Genomic DNA, 19760 nt, shown 5'->3' with positions numbered 1-19760 from the left:
GATGGAGATAAACTTTAATAGACAATATCATGAGATTAATTCTTCTCAGTAATGGGCAGAAGCATCTCATTCTTAGTATACATGAGCTCCATGTCCGTGCGTAAAATGCGCACACTCCTTCATATTCCTCATCCTGAAATGTCATTTTAAACATGAATTTTCCTTCTCTATTTTCAGGATTAATTAAAGCACAATAACGCCCTTCTCGTGTGGCATCAAAAAATCCCAGGGTTTAATAAAACCGAACATCTGTCTTATCCAAAACCTGTGAAGGTGTGCGCGCGGTGTCTCACAAAACACAAGTCCTAATTAAGAAAATCCACGTAGAGTCGAGGATAAGATGTTTGAATGCTGCAGAGCCGGCGCGTAAATGATGGCTTTCTGCATCCTCCACGTTTTGATCTGGGACGTCCACTTGTTTTAAGACGGCCCCCATCATCTCACACGAAGGAGGGTTCTGTGACTCCAACATGCACCAGTTATCTGGTGCGCGCAGGACCTCCCCAAAGTTTTTTTCGCCATATAAAAGCCAAGCTAAGTCATTTGTTTGGGCAGTAGGGAGTTTCTGCTAGGGTCTGGATTGGAGTTACGCATAGACCGGACCCTGCCCTGTATGAGTGCCGTCTGAGGAGGAAAAAGAGGATTCCCTTTGCCACAAAGAATCTACATGTCTAATATTTAGACATGTTCAGCTTTGTGGATATTCGGTTAGCGCTGCTGCTCAGCGCAGCGGTGCTCCTGGTGAGGGCTCAAGGCGAGGATGATAGTAAGTATCAAACTTGACTTTTGTTTCTTCTGTTTTTGAGTGGCACTCTCAGGATGTGGACAGTCCGCTGAGCAGGATGCTGGACCTTTGGACTCCACCTGACAAGAGTTGAGGAAAGTTGTTGAGGCGTTTTCATGAGCTCTTTTTTGTGTTTTTGGGATCTGGAGTTTGAAAACTGGATTTTTTTTTTTCTTCCATATTGTTTTCCACTTTTCTGGCGTGCAGACACATGCCCAGTGCGTCCTTCTGCTGGAGAGCAAACCTGAGGAGATGCATTCCCTCTGATGCGCAAAGTCATTAGAGCTTCACAAACCCATCTTAGGCTCAGAATGAATCTTCCTGGTTTAAACTGGAAACAGTTTTCTGTCATTTTAGAACGTTTACACTCTAAACTCATCAAAAAGGAGTGGACGGGCACTTTATGAGTGTTAACGTAAAAGCAGAAGGTTTTTTTCTGTTTATGGTGATAAACGTTTGTAGCTTTTTAGCTTGTGCAGGACTTGGGTTAAAAAAAAAAGTCACAATGGAAAAATGGCTTTAGTCTGACGTCGACAAAGAAAAAAGCTCAATTAATCACCTTCCTGAGGAGGGTGCGGGAGGCCTTGATGTGCGGAGCTGCAGTGCCGCCCTGTGGCAAACCGTGGAACTGCACCTTTACTGTTCAAACCTCTGAGGCCCAAACCACACACCCCCAAACCCCAAAGGGGTTTAAGTCCTGTCTAATTTTCCACGTATTTGTCTTTGAAAAGAACCTCTTGAGCTGAAACCATCAACCGTGTTCCCTTTAATTGTATTTGTAGTCAGAACTCGTACATGTGGGCCTGCGCCAACCTCATTAAAAGCTCTTCTTCTGCACAAGTAAGTTCGCAAACGGGAACTGTTTTCATTCACGTCAGCACATCTGGCTTTAGCTGCAGTATGATCACCAAAATCCCTGTTTCTGACGCCAAGCAGGGCCGGCCAAAGGGTGGACCAGTGGGGGCCACTGATCACAGTCTGGGCCACCAAAACTAAAAAGAGAGCAACATTTTTGAAGGACTTGTCATATAGAAAAAAAAATATAGCCACACATTTTACTGTCAGAACTTAAAAAAAGTTTATTTCCACTTTTTTTTGGGGTCATTTTTTATATATTTTAGCAACACAGCCAATCTAACTAAACCTTCCCCAAGGTGTAACCAATCATGAAACAGTTGAAACGTGTCATTTTTATCCCTTTTTCTCCATAAAGCATGCTTAATTTACATCTATTTGCAGGTTTATTTTTGTACAAACAAAAAGCAAAAGTGAAAATATCTGTTATATAGTGCTAAAAAATTATAAGCAAGCACAATGTTAATATTTAATGTCTTTTCTGTGCTCGAAACGGTCATTCTTTTATAAGTTTTATGAACAATTTGAAAATAATGCAGCAACCATTTGTCTGTTAAAGACATGCAGTTTGACATGACATAGGAACAAGTAGCTAAAACTTTGATTATAGCGTCACCTCAAGAACAACAAGTGGACTTTAGCTGCTCGGAGCAAAACGCTTTTGGTAAAAAATATTCACCTAGAGCTGCTGCTGTAACTGAGTAGAACGTCTTCTCTCAGTTTTTTCCTTTGGAAAATAATTCTCTACTACGAAGCACAACTTTTGAAGTAATTGCAAACTCTTAATAAAAGTTAACCTACATATTAAAAGTAGATTTCTAAACTTTAGGCCAATAGAATTATATTAAATGGTTCGTTTCCCTCAAATTTTTTTTCCCAGGCCCATTTTCCAGCTGCACATTAGACGGCCAGTTGTACAACGACAAGGATGTATGGAAACCAGAACCCTGCCAGATCTGCATTTGCGACAAAGGGAGCATCATGTGCGACGAGGTGATCTGCGAGGACTCGACTGACTGTGAAGATCCTTACATCCCAGAGGGAGAGTGCTGCCCCGTCTGCGGCGACGCCGACGGTACTCCTCACCTGCTTTGTGGTGTTTTTCATATTCACCTTGCGCCACCTCTTGAGTTTCCTCCCTCCCTGTCTGACCATCTCCGGCCTCCACAAATGGACTTGAAGCTCTCAGCCTGCCTTCCTGCATGCTCATGGATTTCATAATAAATTGCTTTGGATTATATTTTGTTCAAGTTAAAGTTAAGATTTGAAAAATGATGGATTATGCCTGCTTTAATGCGTGAATCTTTGGTTTTTATAGCGTTATCATAGAGTGCTTTATTCTCCAAACCTGCAGTTTGGAGCCTAATCTTTCCCTTCGCATCTAAAAGCGCCTTAAATTTAAATGAATCACGTCTGTTGGGTGTTAACTTTTTCTTTCTGCTGACTTTCTCAGTGCCTCAGTACACAGACCAGGAGACCGAGACCGAGTCCGAGGTATTTGATCTGTTTTAATGCTATCAAAATGTGAGATTACTCATAAGAAACTCAAATAAACTCAGTTTTTCTGTCTAATCCCAGATACCAAAAGGACCCACTGGCCCCAGAGGAGATCCGGTAGGTTCAGATTCACATTCAACTTTTTTTTTGGATTTGTTTTATTATCTCACTGTTAAAATGTACACCTCACTATTAATCAAATTAATCAAGCTCATTTCTTATAAGTGTTCTTGATCATGACAGTTTACAAGACAAAGTGCATTTGTTGAAGCGATTATTTTTGTTTGCTTTAACATCTTACGCACAATTCATCGACCTGTCGTGTTTGAATGAGATGGATTTATCTGTATTTATGAAAATGGCAGGGTTTTAATTTGATACGTGCACTTAAATGTGTAAAAATCTACACAGAAGCTGGGAAGAAAGTGACGTAAATAAATAATGAGGTCGACGTGACGTAGCTGACGACCTCAGGTCACAGGGTCAGCGGCAGGTCAAAGGTCACAGAAAGTGACGAGGAAGAGTTTCTAACGTCATCACGAAACCAGAGATTGTTTTGCTTCTTTAGTTAAACGTTTTGAAGTTTTTGAAGATGTTCTCAAATGTGCAACAGGAAATGAAAGATGAATTTTAAACGAGTTGCAGAAATATTTGACGATCATGAACTGACAGCGTCTGGTTTCCTTCTGCTGCAGGGTGCTCCTGGTCTTCCCGGCAATGATGGAATCCCTGGACAGCCTGGCTTCCCCGGCCCACCCGGCCCCCCTGGACCCCCTGGCCTTGGCGGAGTAAGCGCCTCATTCATGACGTCACACGACTTTGATCAAAACAGAAAATTTACCATAAGAGTGTCAAACCTTGATTTAACTCTGATCCATCGGTGGATTTTGTACACGTGTTGGCTTTGTGCAGATTTAATTATCTGCAGATTTTATACCAGGAAATATAAAAACTTGTGTTTCAGCACTTAGAGAGCAGACAGCTCCACTTCTGCTCATGTTTAATTCAGAGGGAGGGGCATGCAAAACGTCTGTTCAGCTCCGTTTAGTCATTTAAAATAACTCTTGAATTTCATATTTAACTATCCTGATTCATTATAAATACAGTTTATTATATAATTCCAACAATACAAAACAAACTGGGAGAGAAAACTTGAGCTTTCATGTGTTTTTGTACTACAACAGTACTATGACTAATTTCTCATTTCCTCTCCTTAACAGAACTTCTCTCCTCAAATGAGCTACACCGACCACTCAAAATCCAGCGGTATCTCTGTCCCTGGCCCCATGGTGCGAAGGCTTTTCTCTCTACATGTGCCAATAGTTGCAAAATATGCTAGATTTTAAAATGATTCTTTTCCCACCTCTGTCAACAGGGTCCTATGGGTGCTCGTGGTCCTCCTGGACCTTCTGGCTACTCTGTAAGTCTTTTGCATCGTGCTTCATTTTCTTGCACCAAAACTCTAAAATAAAGGAAATGTTGCAATGATGTGTTTGTCCTGATGTCCATCAGGGACCTCAGGGTATTCCTGGACCAGCTGGAGAGCCTGGAGAGCCTGGAGCTTCTGTGAGTGTCCACGATGATCTTTTTGATAAAAGCTCATCTCGTTGTAACCGTCGTTTACGAGCCATGAGACGATTTGTGCAGGAAATCGTTAATATTGTGTGTTTTTAGGGTCCTATGGGTCCTCGTGGTCTTGTTGGTCCTCCTGGCAAGAACGGAGATGATGTAAGTTTTTTACTTTCCTTTTTTTAAAAAACCCTGTTTGCACTTTCTCTACATCCACACCCTTAAATGTATCATATTTGATTTGTTTCTCATCTTTAGAAGTCCTAATATCTCTTCTGACATTATGTCTTATCAAACTTACTGCTGGTAATAATAATAATTGTTTGTAATAATTTTATTCTGTGTGTGCTTACAAAAGGGTGAGCCCGGCAAAGCTGGACGCCCCGGTGAGCGCGGAGCTGCAGGTCCTCAGGTGAGAGATCCTCAGAGATCAAAACACAAAATTGATCCCAAACGAACAAAAAGTCTTTTTGCACATACAGAGGCACAATTTGTCCGAGTTGTTCTTAAAACATTTTACTCGTTTGTTCATTTGCTGGTTGATTCGTCTCTAAATCCAACCCCAAAGTAGAACGAGACGTTTGTAGATTTTAGATGTTTTAACAAATATTTGGTTTGTTTCGTCTGCAGGGAGCTCGTGGGTTCCCTGGAACTCCAGGACTCCCCGGCATCAAGGGACACAGAGTGAGTTTCAGTCGGTCGTCCACAGATTGTGAGAGCCACGACTTGATCTCATGGTGGTCGTTGATTTTGTCCGCAGGGTTTCAATGGTCTGGATGGAGCCAAGGGAGACGCCGGCCCTGCTGGTCCCAAGGTGAGACGTGCTGCTGCCACAAAGAAAAACACAGAGCTGTCGTCAGAAATCCTCTGACACTGCGGCGTTGAGCAAAGCTAACCTTCGTCTTCCTGTCTGTGTTTGTCTGCAGGGAGAGAATGGCGGCAACGGTGAGAACGGCACCCCCGGAGCCATGGTACGTCCCTAAAGCACGACCGATTTAACCTTCAGTCCACATCCATCTCATCTACAAAAACATTTTGTTTTGTTGTAGGGAGCTCGTGGTCTTCCTGGCGAGAGAGGCCGCCCTGGACCTTCTGGACCTTCTGTAAGCCGCGCCGTTTGTCTTTTAATCTCAACCGTTCACTGAAACAACGTTAATGTTTTCTACACGTCTTATGCTCACTGTAACCTCCGTCTTCTGCAGGGCGCTCGTGGTAACGATGGCAACACTGGTCCTGCTGGTCCTCCTGTAAGTATCACTTTTATCAAATTTAAAATATATTTAAAAAAAAACAGCTATTGTGTGTGATTTTGACATTTTCTGTCAATTATATAAGAAATAAAATAATAATAATAATGAAATATTTGCATGGAGTGACAATTGCTAACGACGTGTTGTCATTTCTAATTTAGGGACCTACCGGATCTGCTGGTCCCCCTGGATTCCCCGGTGGTGCTGGTGCTAAGGTAAGCCATCAGAAACTCTCCACTTTTAATCAAATAAGTTATCAAACAGAAACTGGGTGCTCTTTTACGAACTGACCCTTTTTATTGGACTTAAATCCAGAATTCAACCAGATTGAGCCACGATTTTAAGATCTTTTCATCAGATTTGACTTTTTTTTTAATTATAATCTCAGTGTAAAAATTGTTTGTACAGATTAAAAACTGTCCATCACAATAAAAATTAAAACATTAAAAAAAACTCCTAGAGACAAATTTAGGTGATAAAATACAAAATCTTTGGACGACAGCCACTGAAGCACATTAAGTCACACAGTTCAGTCCTACCAGCCACCAGATGGCCTTTTAAAACCCCTCATGGCACCATTCTTCTTCTCTTCCCTTCTGTTTTCAAGCCTACTGTGAATTTTAATTACCTGTCGCTCACCTGTTCTGCAGTCACACCTGCTTGTGTTCAAAATAAAACAACACAAAGAGCTTTAATGGTGGTTAAAGAGGCACAAATGGTGACATACTGACATTAAATGTGTGAATAAACTTGGACTATAATGAGCATTATCTCATCTCTTTAATGTAATCAGCTTTTGTTGTCAATAAATATAATAAGATATTTTTTTATTGAATATTTGTAGCTGTGTGATGTATTTCTGGTCCAGCACAGACAAGATTGCAGGTTTCTTTAATGCTGTTGTTTCCCTTTAAAGGGTGAGACCGGTCCTGCAGGAGGCCGTGGGTCAGAGGGACCCCAGGGAGCCCGTGGTGAGCCTGGTAACCCTGGACCTTCTGGACCTGCTGGACCTGCTGTGAGTACATACTTTCTTTTCTTATTATGGCATTGTTCTTCATTTTTATTTGTAACATTTTCTTTTGTTTGTTTTCCAACAGGGTACTCCTGGATCTGATGGTCAGGCTGGCGCTAAGGGCTCTCCTGTAAGTTACTTTACCCTTGTTTACTCTGTTTAAACTTTACGGCTGCAGCGCTGCTACATCCTCCATCTCCTCCCCACAGGGTGCTGCTGGTATTGCTGGTGCTCCTGGTTTCCCTGGTGCTCGTGGTCCTGCTGGAGCTCAGGGAGCTGTTGGCGCTCCTGGTCCCAAGGGTAACAACGTGAGTGACCCGTTCGACAGTTTTCTATTGCTCAAGATGAAATGGGAAAACTAAATGTGTTTATCTGCCAACAGGGTGATCCTGGACCCTCTGGTTCTAAGGGCGAGTCTGGTGTCAAGGGTGAACCTGTAAGTTCCAGATGATTGCTCATCATCATTCGTTTGCATCTTTGTGTGGAATAAGTCAATAAAAAGGGTGCTTTTTGTTTTCCAGGGCCCCGCTGGAATTCAAGGACTTCCTGGCCCCTCTGGAGAGGAAGGAAAGAGAGGACCCCGTGGAGAGCCCGGTGGTGCTGGACCCCGTGGACCTCCTGGAGAGCGTGTATGACACCTCCACTTTTTTATTCAGCTTCTTTAGATTAAACGCCAAAATTGCCATTGCTGTCTTTTAAAAAAAAAAAAAACGTCTTCCATGTCGAAACAGCAGAAATAACAATCTTAAAGAACTTTAAAGGAAGAAGTGTGAGGTGACGTGCTTGTGCGTCTCCTTTCAGGGTGGTCCTGGCGCTCGTGGTTTCCCTGGTGCTGATGGAGCTGCTGGTGGAAAGGTGAGCCCCATCAAGACAAAGCAGGAAGTGCTTATTGGAGCTGATTTTACTTTCACAAAATCATTTGTGGAAACATAAAAGGAGTTGTTTTTAAGTCATAAAACTGTGCTACATATGTTCTTGCTACAAATCAGATTACCTCATATTTGAACATAACCAGGCCCCCCATGTGTCCAGTCAACCCTCAACAACATCAGAACTTAATTTAAAAACACATCCTGTTCAACAATCCCAACAGATCACTTTCCTTCTCCGCTGCTCGTTAGCCACATTAGCTGCTCAAACATGATTAAATGGATAGGATTAAAGTCCCTCACCTTTCGATTGTTCCTGACTTTTAACAGGGCGGCCCTGGCGAGCGTGGTGCCACCGGACCAATGGGAGCTCAAGGAGCCACCGGTGAGTCTGGAAGCCCTGGTGGTCCTGGTGCTCCTGGATCCAAGGTGAGCTCAGCAACTAATTTCACTTTTCTTGATAAAATCCACCAAAAAAAGTAGAAAACATGTGTTTAATGGGTTTATTTGACTGAATCTCACTTTTCTTATTCATCTCAGGGTATGACTGGTAGCCCTGGAAGCCCTGGCCCTGACGGCAAAGTTGGACCTGCTGTAAGTATTTTAAGCTTCTACTAATTTTTTTCAGAATCTGGCTGCCTTCGCTTAGATGTAGCAATAACTTCTACCAGATGGGATTAAATGGTTCACGGGAGAAGTTTTAAAATTAAAAAAAGATCTCAAATATGATCATGATAGTCATTTTTGGTAAAACTTTTCCAGTCTTCCTGTCAGTCAAACTGTATTGTTGCACCCATAAATAGTAAAAAGCTACTGAAGCAGGAGAGGATGAGCTCAAACTGTCCTCTCTTTTAGGGTGCTCCTGGACAAGATGGCCGCCCTGGACCTCCTGGCCCCTCCGGATCCAGAGGACAGCCTGGTGTCATGGGATTCCCAGGACCCAAGGGAGCCGCTGTGAGTTCATGAAAGTGTTTTTTTTTTTTATGAACTTTGAGCTTTGCATAGACGTAGATAAAGTGCAAGTGTTTTTGTTTTGACAGGGTGAGGGTGGTAAGCCTGGCGAGAGAGGACCTGCTGGTGCTTCTGGCTCTGTTGTAAGTAAATATATAAAATGACTTCTCCTAGTTTGGATTTATACACAAATTATAAACAACAAGAAATAAAAATACTTTTTCTCTCAGGGTGCTCCTGGCAAAGACGGTGACGTTGGTGCTCCTGGACCTTCTGGTCCCGCTGTAAGTATCTCACCTGCCTCCACTGAGGGTCAGAGAATCAGATGAATTTCAGAGTTTCTCACCTTGACGCCTCGTTCCAGGGACCTGCTGGAGAGAAGGGAGAACAGGGACCTGCTGGTGCTCCTGGATTCCAGGTGAGTTTGTAAAATATTCCGACATCCAGAATGTTTTTTTGGGCCACGATATAGTTCTCAGTTTTATTAAAGGAAATACAACTTCACACCTTTATTCTGTGTTTAGGGACTTCCTGGACCCCAAGGAGCTACTGGTGAGACTGGCAAGCCTGGTGAGCAGGTATGAGTCCCAAAGAACCGAAGATTGTTTCTTGTATATGTTCAAACCATTTAGGTTCAGTAGAAATAATTCAGATGAAATTAGATTTATAGCAAATAAGGCAACAAAAGCTATACCACAGAATGACCCCCCTGCTCCTCTGCTCAGGGTGTTCCTGGTGAGGCTGGACCTCCTGGCTCAGCTGGACCCAGAGTGAGTATCTCCTTACGTTCGCGCTGTTCTTCTGACGAGCAGAGAGAACAAATGTAACGTTTCCATTCTTTTCGTCCAGGGTGACAGAGGCTTCCCCGGTGAGCGTGGTGGAAACGGCGCCGCCGGTCCAACTGGACCTCGTGGTTCTCCTGGACCTTCTGGTAACGATGGACCCAAGGTGCGTTTTAAAGGACAAGCGAGGTAGATGTTAAATTGCACCTGTTTGTGCAGTGCAGACGGGATCAATCAGACTGTAGAACTAAAAACAAAAGGGTCAAAGGTCAGAAATGTAAAATCACATGCAGGTTTTTTAACTTATATGTTAAAAATATGTAGACATTTTCATTCTGGTTAGTTTTAGGCTTTTTATTGTTTTATAAATAGATGTAGATTTCCATCACACATAAGCTTCTCTAAAAAAGCTGCATGTTGTACCTCCTTAAATAAATGTACCTTCAGGATGTGTACTTTACACACAACTACTTAAAACTGTGTCGACAGAATACAACATGGCAGCCGTGAAACTTTATTTTTGTTAGGGAGGATGTTTGTGACTTGCACACTCCTTATGTTTGCACTTTTTTAATCTATAAGATATATTAACTGCTTTCTAATCATATCACCACAATGTTGTGTTTTCTGTTATTTTGCAGTCGCGATGTCGCGTTACAACACAAGATCTTTACATTTCAGGCCACCTTTGTTAGTTTTAGACACCAACTGGCCTTTAAACACCGCCACAAAACTAGTTTTTAAAAAAGAAAGCCAAAAATATATATTTTTTTTACAACTAGAGTGATATTAAGAAAAAAAAATTATTGCATAGAAAAATATGCTTGAATTACAACAAAACGGAATGAGTTTAAATTAAACGTAAGCAATACATTAATTGTTTATGGCCAAACATAAATGTGTGATTTCTGTCTTGTATTTTTTTTTTGGTAAAACTACATCATGTTAAGGGTAAGCTTTTAAAATCATCAACATACATAATATTTACTGACTATGGGCAGGTTAAAATCACATTTGAAATGACTTTTTAGGGAAAATAATCTTAATAGTGTGAGAAAATCTATTAAATGTTGTGTTTAAAATAGGATTTTGCCCATTTTTTCCATTGCTAACAGAAACAATAAAAGCTACATAGTGGTACAAAACATAGGCAACACATTTAAAAAAACATTTAAATTAATTTTACTGAAGAAGTGTTGATGCCAAATGGCATTTCTTTTAAATCATATAAATTTATATCATAACTTGGAAGGTCACATTTGCAATTTTGCTGCTCTTATAGTGAATCATGCATTAGAAACTGTTTGGTTAGGATTTAGCAAAAAGAACACAGACCAATTAAATAATACCATTAATAATGTTAACTGACTTCTTCTGTTTAGCCTGAAATTATGTTATTGATGCTACAGATTTAAATCTAGTCTGCAACAGAACAATGCACTGAAAACTGTCATTTTTACTTATATTGTGTTTTTATCCTGCTGTGCTATTGTCATTTGTTATTCAAAATGTGGAAAAAAAATACTTTATTCACACACAGTATTTTAAACACCACCAACAAAAAGTACAACTACGTAGAATATTTTAACTGTAGCAATTATTTTAAATTTTTTTTATAATGGTGCAGTACACTCCCCTGCCACTGGGGGCAACCTGGAGTTTACTGTGTCATCCATCCACTTTAAATAAAAACACTGTTTTAAGGGGACTTATCTCCTCATATGATGGTTTCAGTACAAATTTTATAACCCATACTCTTCACAAAAACAAATAAGACTTTGCTCTTATTAAAAATAAAAATAGACTTCAAATATTTAAACCAAACAACTTTTGAGTCACATAGTTCCCACCTTGCTGCTGTGTGCTCAGATAATCTTTTTTCTAATGCATTTATCTATAATTAGCTCTTTCAGGTTTACAAGACAGATCATGTGCAGGAGTAGGCGGGGCTTATAGCTCCACAACCCTTGTGCACAGACTCTGGTTCCAAAAACACAACATGGCAACCCTCCTATGGCGCTGCTGGCTTCAATTCTCAACAAAGAGATAAGGCAGGGGCATTTGGTCTATTGAAGTTTAATACAGTTTATGTTTTACTCATAGACCGTTTGATAAATATGCTACAAGAACAAAATTGTAGAAGTTGAAGCAGAAATTTAAAGAATGTTGAACTCAAATGCGCCCCCTGTAAGCAGGCCACAGTATATTTAACAAGTAAAAACATTTTCCTGATTGAAAGATTTTTTTTAAACTCCTCAGTAACTTTAAGCTGAATTTTGTAATTTAAGTAGTTTTTACTGCTGCATGTGCAACTATTAATCTTTTTATTTCAATAATTAGTTATATGATGCTTATAAAATGCTACAATTGTGCGTAGGTGTGGGTGGTGATGTAAAAATACAACACAACTGTGCCCATACTCGGAAAATCACATCTTCACTTTTGTGCAACATAAATAGAGAAGTCATCCATCTTTATACACAATTTGTTACCCTTAACTTTAACCCAGAAATAAACTCCTCAGTCCAATCCAGATTAGCCTTCCTGTGGATCCCTTCAGAATATTTTTGTGTTTTTGTGCAGGGAGAGCCTGGTGCCGCTGGTGCCCCCGGTGGTGTGGGACCCCCTGGTATGCAGGGAATGCCCGGTGAGAGGGGAGCTGGTGGTTTGCCTGGCACCAAGGGAGAAAGAGTGAGTATCACAACACAACTTGGATGGCTCGGCCAAATATGGCATAAAATTTAATTCACTTTATTTAAAATGTTCAATTATCAGATTTTAAAAATGAATCCTAAATAAGTTAAGAACCACTTGAGTCCTATAAACTTTAGAGAAGGAGATGTTTAAATTTCTGCATCGATTAAACAAAATTAGGGTTAGAAATGCAAAGAAAAGCAACTTTTATTTTGAAATTTGTTTTGTGAGGTCTAATTTCACAACTCACATGAGCAATATTTTAAAACCAATGTTTTGTATTTAGGGAGACGCAGGTACGAAGGGAGCTGATGGCGTCGCTGGAAAAGATGGCGCTCGTGGTTTGACTGGTGCTATTGGTGTCCCTGGACCTACTGGTGCTCAGGGTGAGAAGGTGAGACCCACAGAAGACTCCTAATTTTTATCTTTAAAAAAATCAGGATCATTTTTAGGAGCATCCGACTTGTCTGCTGAACTGCGCCCCTCTTTCTCCTCTGGTTTTAGGGTGAGTCTGGTCCTGCTGGAGTTGTTGGACCCTCTGGATCTCGTGGTGCCCCTGTGAGTCCTTTTCAAACTCAAAACCCAAATAAAAAACAGAAATAACAAACATTTGCATTACATTGATAAAAGTATTGAGCTCCAGATCACATTTAACCTTAATAATGACTCGGACAGGGCGAGCGTGGAGAGACCGGACCTGCTGGACCCGCTGGATTTGCTGGACCTCCTGTAAGTAGATGACCTCCATTAAAAATACTGCAATAACCTGATGACCTAAGATCTGAGTTAATAAGTAATGCACTTTTTGTTGCACTTTTAAATCAGGGTGCTGATGGTCAGCCTGGTTCCAAGGGAGAGAGTGGTGACTCTGGACCCAAGGGAGATGCTGGTGCTCCTGGACCTTCTGGACCTGTTGGAGCTGCTGGTCCTCAGGTCGGTTGGTCCACATTAATACCAGAAATTGTAAAAAATAATAATTATAGGAATCTCAAAGTGTACAAATCTGCAAAAACACACCGCTAAACAGAATAAGAACAAATGGAAAAACATTGTCAATCCTTATGCTGCTGGAACATCAGAGAAACTCAGAAGGATCTTCTCCAAACACAACATCCCAGTACATTTCAAACCCAACAGGCCTCTCAGACACAGGCTGGTCCAGGACAAAACACCCAAACACAAACGGAGCGGTGTGGTGTCTGCAGTCCAGTGCAGTGCAGCGAGGAACATCCAGATCTTTATATTGGAGAAACCAAACAGCTTCTTCACAGACACATGGTTCAACACAGGAGAGCCACCTCCTCAGGACAAGACTCAGCTGTTCACCTCCACCTCAAGGATAAGGGACATTTATTTGAGGACCAAAATGTTCACATTTTGGACCGAGAAGACAGATGGTTTGAGATGGGGGTGAAAGAAGTCATTTATGTAAAACGAGAGAAACCATCTTTAAACAGAGGAAGTCTCAGATTTTAACTTTCAAAAACTTATAATGCAGCTTTAAGACTGATACCCAGTCATTTTTACACCTATCAGTAATTTTAGCCATGTCATCAAAGTGGCTCCATGAATCAGACTACAAAGACCCTAACGAACCCCTATGTGAGGACTGATAGGGCAATCTGCATATGTATCTAGCTCCGCTCAGCTTTAAAACTCGAACCCCACACTCTCTGTTCTTTGAATTGAGAAAGCTCCTCAACATCTTCGGTTACAAATAAAGTCCAGTTGTTTTTTGTCTTGAACGTCTTTTGAATCTCAAAGTCTAACTTTCTGTCTTAAAACGTTTCTGTCAATAGGGACCTGCTGGCCCATCTGGACCTAAAGGTGCTCGTGGTGGTGTTGGATCCCCTGTGAGTATTCATCAACGATCTTTACAGCATTAAACGCAACAAAAATAAATCTGTGGCACGACATATTTTACTGCAAGGCACGAGTAAATCTATAGTTGTTAACCATAGAGTTAATTTTTAATTCCTTAAATCTTCATATTTGTGTATCTTTGTAGGGTGCTACTGGTTTCCCCGGACCTGCCGGCAGAGTTGGACCCCCTGGCCCCTCCGTGAGTTCTCATGAATACATAAAAAACAGACCTTAAATCCTCGGATATGTTTGTCTCTTATGGTTTTTGGGTGCCGTTTTCAGGGAACTGCTGGACCCCCTGGACCCGTTGGACCTGTTGGAAAGGATGGAGCAAGAGGAGCCCGTGGTGAGACTGGCCCTGCTGGTCGCCCTGGTGAGGCCGGTGCTGGTGGACCCCCAGGACCCTCTGGAGAGAGGGGCTCTGCTGGTTCTGATGGAGCTGCTGTAAGTGCTTTGGTTTTTATTTTGCCAGCTGAAACGTTCTTGTTGTCCCACTAACTGACTCACTGACCGCTCTGTGTCTCTGTGCAGGGTGCCCCTGGTCTCCCTGGACCCCAAGGTATTGCTGGACAGCGTGGTATTGTAGGTCTCCCTGGACAACGTGGAGAGCGTGGTTTCTCTGGTCTTCCCGGACCAGCTGTGAGTATTAGAGTCCCTTAAACTTCATTTGAGATCTAACTTTTATTCTGCTTTTCTGTCCTGTGAGAGGAACCAAACTGTAACCTATAAAATATTTACTTTTTCTTTGGGCCTTCACCTTCCTGAGATCTGAACTTTCTTGTTTTTCTTCAGGGTGAGCCTGGAAAGCAGGGACCTTCTGGCCTTGTTGGTGAGCGTGGACCCCCTGGACCTGCTGGACCCCCCGGTCTGAGTGGTGCTCCCGGAGAGGCTGGCCGTGAGGTATGCCGTTTCACTTTTCTGTTCATTTAGATCACTGTGAGAGTGAATATAACCAATACTTAATCAATGCTTACTTTCACAGGGATCTCAAGGACATGATGGTGCCCCTGGTCGCGATGGATCTCCTGGCCCTAAGGTAAGCCTTTCCTGCTGGATCCTTCTCCAAATGTCTCTAAAATGAGACTGTAGTTGCTTAGATTTGTCTCACTGGATGTGTGCTTCCACAGGGAGACCGTGGTGAGAGTGGTGCGTCTGGACCCCCTGGAGCTCCTGGTGCTCCTGGAGCCCCTGGAGCTGTTGGCCCCTCTGGCAAGACTGGCGACCGCGGAGAGAGTGTAAGCCTCCTGCTTTATGTCAAGATACAGTTTGGATAGAAGTGAATTCAATTTGTGTGGAAGTCATTTTCACTGTAACCTCTTTTTGCCCTTTAGGGTCCTGCTGGTTCTTCCGGTCCTGCTGGCATCGCCGGACCCCGTGGTCCTGCTGTAAGTTTTCAGTAATTTGTTACACCTAAGTCTTAAAGAAATTGTTTCATGCAAATGTATGACGACCTGTTTGTTTGTTCAGGGCCCTGCTGGAGCTAGGGGAGACAGAGGAGAGGCCGGTGAGGCCGGAGAGAGAGGTCACAAGGGACACAGAGGACTCAGTGGCCAGCCTGGCATGCCTGGACCTCCTGTGAGTGACCTTTGACACTTCATAAAACATCCAAACTTTGCTCTCCTGTACATGTATCAGCTGTACACGTTACCAGTATTTGTACTTTTATCTTAATCCTTTGCATTTTCTCCTACCTGTAGGGACCTTCTGGAGAGAGAGGACCCGCTGGTGCTTCAGGACCTGCTGGACCCAGAGTGAGTTCACTTGTGATTTAATGAGGCCCTATCCACTCTAGCATACATAGTTTGCTAAATTAACTAATTTTGTCGTGTTTGCATCTTCATCCCAAAGACATTTTTTGATTTAAAACAGTAGAACAATATTTTAGACCCTTAGTTTTTAGTGTATAACTACATGAAAAGCTGAAATGTTTTGAGTATAGTGACTTTGTAGTAAACTTTACCAAGTTTGCTTCATGCACCGAGTTTCAGTAACAAAAACAACAACAACAACGGTGCAATTTGGACTTGTATTTTGTCTGACTTGCTTTTCTCTGATCTGGTCACCATTAAAATTACATCACGTTCTGAAAATGTGTTTTACTGAGGAGAAATGAAGAACAATGTAAAAGAAATAAACTACAATTGCTTCCTTCTTTGCATTTGGGATTGTTCTTAATGTTGGCCTTCCTGCCACCTATTGGCCTGATTGGATATTACATAATTTTTAAACTAAATTCTTCTTTATGTAAACAAAAAAGTGGAAACAAGTGTTAAAAAAAAAATTAAAAAAGAGTAGTGCAATCAAGACTTTTTTTAAAATTTAACCTTTATTTAACCAGGTGAATCCCATTGAGATCACAGATCTCTTTTGCACGGGAGGCCTGGGCCTGAAGACAGCCTAACATGCATGTTTTTAGTATGTGGGAGAAAACCAGAGTACCCGGAGAAAACTCACACAAGCACGAGAAGAACATGCAAACTCCACACAGAAAGACCCCAGGTCCAACCGGGCATTGAACCCAAGACCTTCTTGCTGTGAGGCAAGGAAACAGTGCTAACCACTGAGCCATCGTGCTGCCCGTGAACAAAAAAGAAAATGAACAAAGTCACAAAACTCTGATTTTTTTTTTTTTTTTGCAGTTGACAGATATTCCTATCACACCGTATCAGTAAAACAGAAAGTTGAGCTGCACTGATCATTTGGTTTTGCAATATAGGGACCTTCTGGAAACAGCGGTGCCGTTGGTAAGGATGGAGTGAATGGTCTGCCCGGACCAATTGGACCCCCTGGACCTCGTGGTCGCAATGGAGAGATGGGACCTGCTGTAAGTTGTGCTCCCATTTTCTAAAATCCATTGTTTAACACCAGCATTAAGTTTGTAATTTTAAAGGTTGTGTTGTTTCAAAACAGGGTCCTGCTGGATCTCCTGGACTCCCCGGACCTCCTGGACCTCCCGGCAGTGGATTTGAGTTAATCAGCCAGCCCTTGCAGGAGAAGGGTCCCGATCCCCTCCGTGGTGGCTACCGCGCTGATGACCCCAACATGATGCGCGATCGTGACATGGAGGTAGACACCACTCTGAAGACCCTGACCCAGAAGGTTGAGAATATTCGCAGCCCAGACGGTTCCCAGAAGAGCCCTGCTCGCATGTGCCGTGACCTGAGGATGTGCCACCCTGAGTGGAAGAGTGGTGAGTCAAGGTTTTGATAAAAGAAGCTTCAAGGAAGGATGAGCTCAGGTTGAAACTCTTTAATGTGCCCCCCATTGCAGGCATGTACTGGGTTGACCCCAACCAGGGCTCTTCTCTGGACGCCATCAAGGTCCACTGCAACATGGAGACTGGTGAGACTTGTGTCTACCCATCTGAAACCATCATCCCCATGAAGAACTGGTACCTCAGCAAGAACATCAGAGAGAAGAAGCACGTCTGGTTCAGCGAGTCCATGACTGGTGGATCCCAGGTAAGAAGGCACTCATAAGAACTTCAGACTTCATCCAACATGTCAGATCAAGACGTGACCACATGCTTTGCTTCCACCCATCCCGCAGTTCCAGTATGGCAGCAATGAGGCTGATCCCGAGGACGTCAACATCCAGATTTCCTTCATGCGCCTGATGTCCAACCAGGCTTCACAGAACATCACATATCACTGCAAGAACAGCATTGCCTACATGGATTCTACCACCGGCAACCTGAAGAAGGCCCTGCTCCTTCAGGGCTCCAACGATATCGAGATCAGAGCCGAGGGCAACAGCCGCTTCACATACAGCGTCAGCGAGGATGGCTGCACGGTACGTTAGCTCCATGTTTCCATTTACATACATTTCTACAGTGGTATTTGTAAAGATATTCAAGTCTCATGAGTTTTTCTTTCCCTATTTCTCTCTTCAGTCACACACTGGCTCATGGGGCAAGACAGTCATCGATTATAAGACAACGAAAACAACCAGACTGCCCATCATTGACATTGCTCCTATGGATGTTGGTGCACCTGATCAGGAATTTGGCGTCGAAGTTGGCCCAGTTTGCTTCTTGTAAAAATGAAAGAAACATGGACATGACATTGTTGTTTTTTTTCTAGCAGTCGTCTCTAAACCCTTTTTTCCTCCTCCTTTGCAATCAAAACTCATTTGGCTGCCATTGGTCCACATGCTTAAAACCACTCTGCTGAAGACGGTGTTTGTGTTTTTCCAGTCATGCTAAGTTTTTTTGGGGACTGCTACTTTAACTGAACCACATGGACACTTTAAAAAAGAAAGAATATTTTGTTTCCACTGGCAACTAGAAAATAATGTAAACTGGTTTAAAATTTCCCCATGGACATTGTGAAAGAGAAATATCAGGTGACTTTTGCCATTTTCAACCACTGCAGAAGGACATTGAAAACAACGAATGATATGTACCATTTTTCTGGTGTTAAATAAATTGTAAAAAGTGAGAAGTGTCTTGTTGATCTAAATTCATGATACCAAGCAAAGACCAACAAAAAACAAGACAAAGAAGCTCACCTTGCAGTATGTAGATGGCTACCTCACCCCCAACTGTTTTTTTTTATGAAGATGGTGTACGTCTTTTGGGGAAGAATTAAAACTTTTAAAGGTGCTATTACCAATTCAGTGAGGTCTAGTTATTGGTATTGGTTGGTCAAACTTTGACTCTCATACTGTAACTTTTGCCACTCACGCCTGCAGAAGGTTGGTGCTACTCAAATGATTCAATGTCTTGATGTCTCTGCAGTGCAATTGTTTTCTTCTTAAGTGCTGGTTTGACAACAGAAGTTCTCTAAGAAAGGTGATTGCTACAGATGCAATGCATTTGTAGATACAAGCACTCTATTTCAGTAATATCTGCCTGCCCACGTTTCGCTGTTGATCCTTTTTATCCGTTTCCAACCCTGTGGAAAACTCCTCTTACAAAAAAATCCCACCATCACACATCTCCCAGTTGTTTATGTTGTTTGTTTATGTCTTTTCGCAAAGTGTTTCTTAAAATATAAATTGAAGCAGGCCAACTTTCATGGTTTTAAAAGAGAGATTCTGTACTTATTTTGTACATGTATAATAAATCGAGATGTTTTTAATTATTTTTGGGTGCTGAAATAAAGCATGTGAAGTGGTCTACTCAATGGCAGTTTTCACTGTTCTGTTTGGCAACTGTTGGAAAAAAAAACTGAGCTTTAAGAATTCAAAAAAATATAACTGTGTGTTGTTTATTTAGGCAGCGAGGTTTACAGTATAAAAAAAGAAAGAGTTTATGTTTGAAAATCAGTTGTTCCACAACAGTTGTACTGAATACAGTTCTGTTAAGCAGCAGTGAAAACAAGGCCAACGTCTAAGAATCCAAATTAGCTTTTAGCTTATGTTTCGGCACACAGTACTCAAATGTTCAAAAACAGGTAACAGATCTGGAAAGAACATTTTTGTATATCAAGAAGACCCACTCACTTGTTTTCTGTATTGACTCCTACTAATTGACATCATTGTGCCTTGATCTTCAGCTCTCACTAGAGTGGGTCGCAGCAGAGTGTGAAATGGCTGGGATGGGAATCAGTACTTCTTAATCTGAGGCCATGGTCCTCAACTGGAAAAGGGTGGATTGCTCTCTCTGGATTGCCTCAAATGGAGTTCATCTCA

General features: G+C 42.0%; 1 protein-coding gene across 1 annotated transcript; it reads left to right on the top strand.

Moving 5' to 3' along the window:
- The first annotated feature begins 554 nt into the window (after positions 1 to 554).
- Positions 555 to 18565, top strand: col1a1b (collagen, type I, alpha 1b). Its single transcript, XM_037691538.1, has 51 exons — positions 555 to 766; positions 2520 to 2714; positions 3093 to 3133; positions 3218 to 3253; positions 3832 to 3924; positions 4357 to 4425; positions 4512 to 4556; positions 4649 to 4702; positions 4811 to 4864; positions 5064 to 5117; positions 5336 to 5389; positions 5466 to 5519; positions 5632 to 5676; positions 5755 to 5808; positions 5908 to 5952; positions 6117 to 6170; positions 6872 to 6970; positions 7053 to 7097; positions 7177 to 7275; positions 7350 to 7403; positions 7489 to 7596; positions 7769 to 7822; positions 8167 to 8265; positions 8377 to 8430; positions 8692 to 8790; positions 8877 to 8930; positions 9018 to 9071; positions 9152 to 9205; positions 9312 to 9365; positions 9513 to 9557; positions 9637 to 9735; positions 12153 to 12260; positions 12550 to 12657; positions 12768 to 12821; positions 12939 to 12992; positions 13089 to 13196; positions 14063 to 14116; positions 14272 to 14325; positions 14409 to 14570; positions 14658 to 14765; positions 14919 to 15026; positions 15109 to 15162; positions 15254 to 15361; positions 15458 to 15511; positions 15594 to 15701; positions 15824 to 15877; positions 16843 to 16950; positions 17037 to 17316; positions 17397 to 17587; positions 17676 to 17918; positions 18019 to 18565. Exons 1-51 carry the CDS (start codon positions 685 to 687, stop codon positions 18163 to 18165), a joined length of 4365 nt encoding a protein of 1454 aa, XP_037547466.1. The 5' UTR covers positions 555 to 684; the 3' UTR covers positions 18166 to 18565.
- The last annotated feature ends 1195 nt before the right edge of the window (positions 18566 to 19760 follow it).

This window comes from Nematolebias whitei, chromosome 17 (genome assembly GCF_014905685.2).
Source record: "Nematolebias whitei isolate Nwh7 chromosome 17, NemWhi1, whole genome shotgun sequence".
In the NCBI taxonomy this organism is placed as follows: domain Eukaryota; kingdom Metazoa; phylum Chordata; class Actinopteri; order Cyprinodontiformes; family Rivulidae; genus Nematolebias; species Nematolebias whitei.
This window is presented reverse-complemented; position numbering and strand designations above follow the sequence as displayed.

Coding starts and splice junctions, on each gene's coding strand:
- col1a1b (XM_037691538.1), top strand. CDS start 685: ATGTTCAGCTTTGTGGATATTCGGTTAGCGCTGCTGCTCAGCGCAGCG. Junction 7,823..8,166: donor ATGGAGCTGCTGGTGGAAAG/GTGAGCCCCATC, acceptor GACTTTTAACAG/GGCGGCCCTGGCGAGCGTGG. Junction 9,558..9,636: donor CTGGCTCAGCTGGACCCAGA/GTGAGTATCTCC, acceptor CTTTTCGTCCAG/GGTGACAGAGGCTTCCCCGG.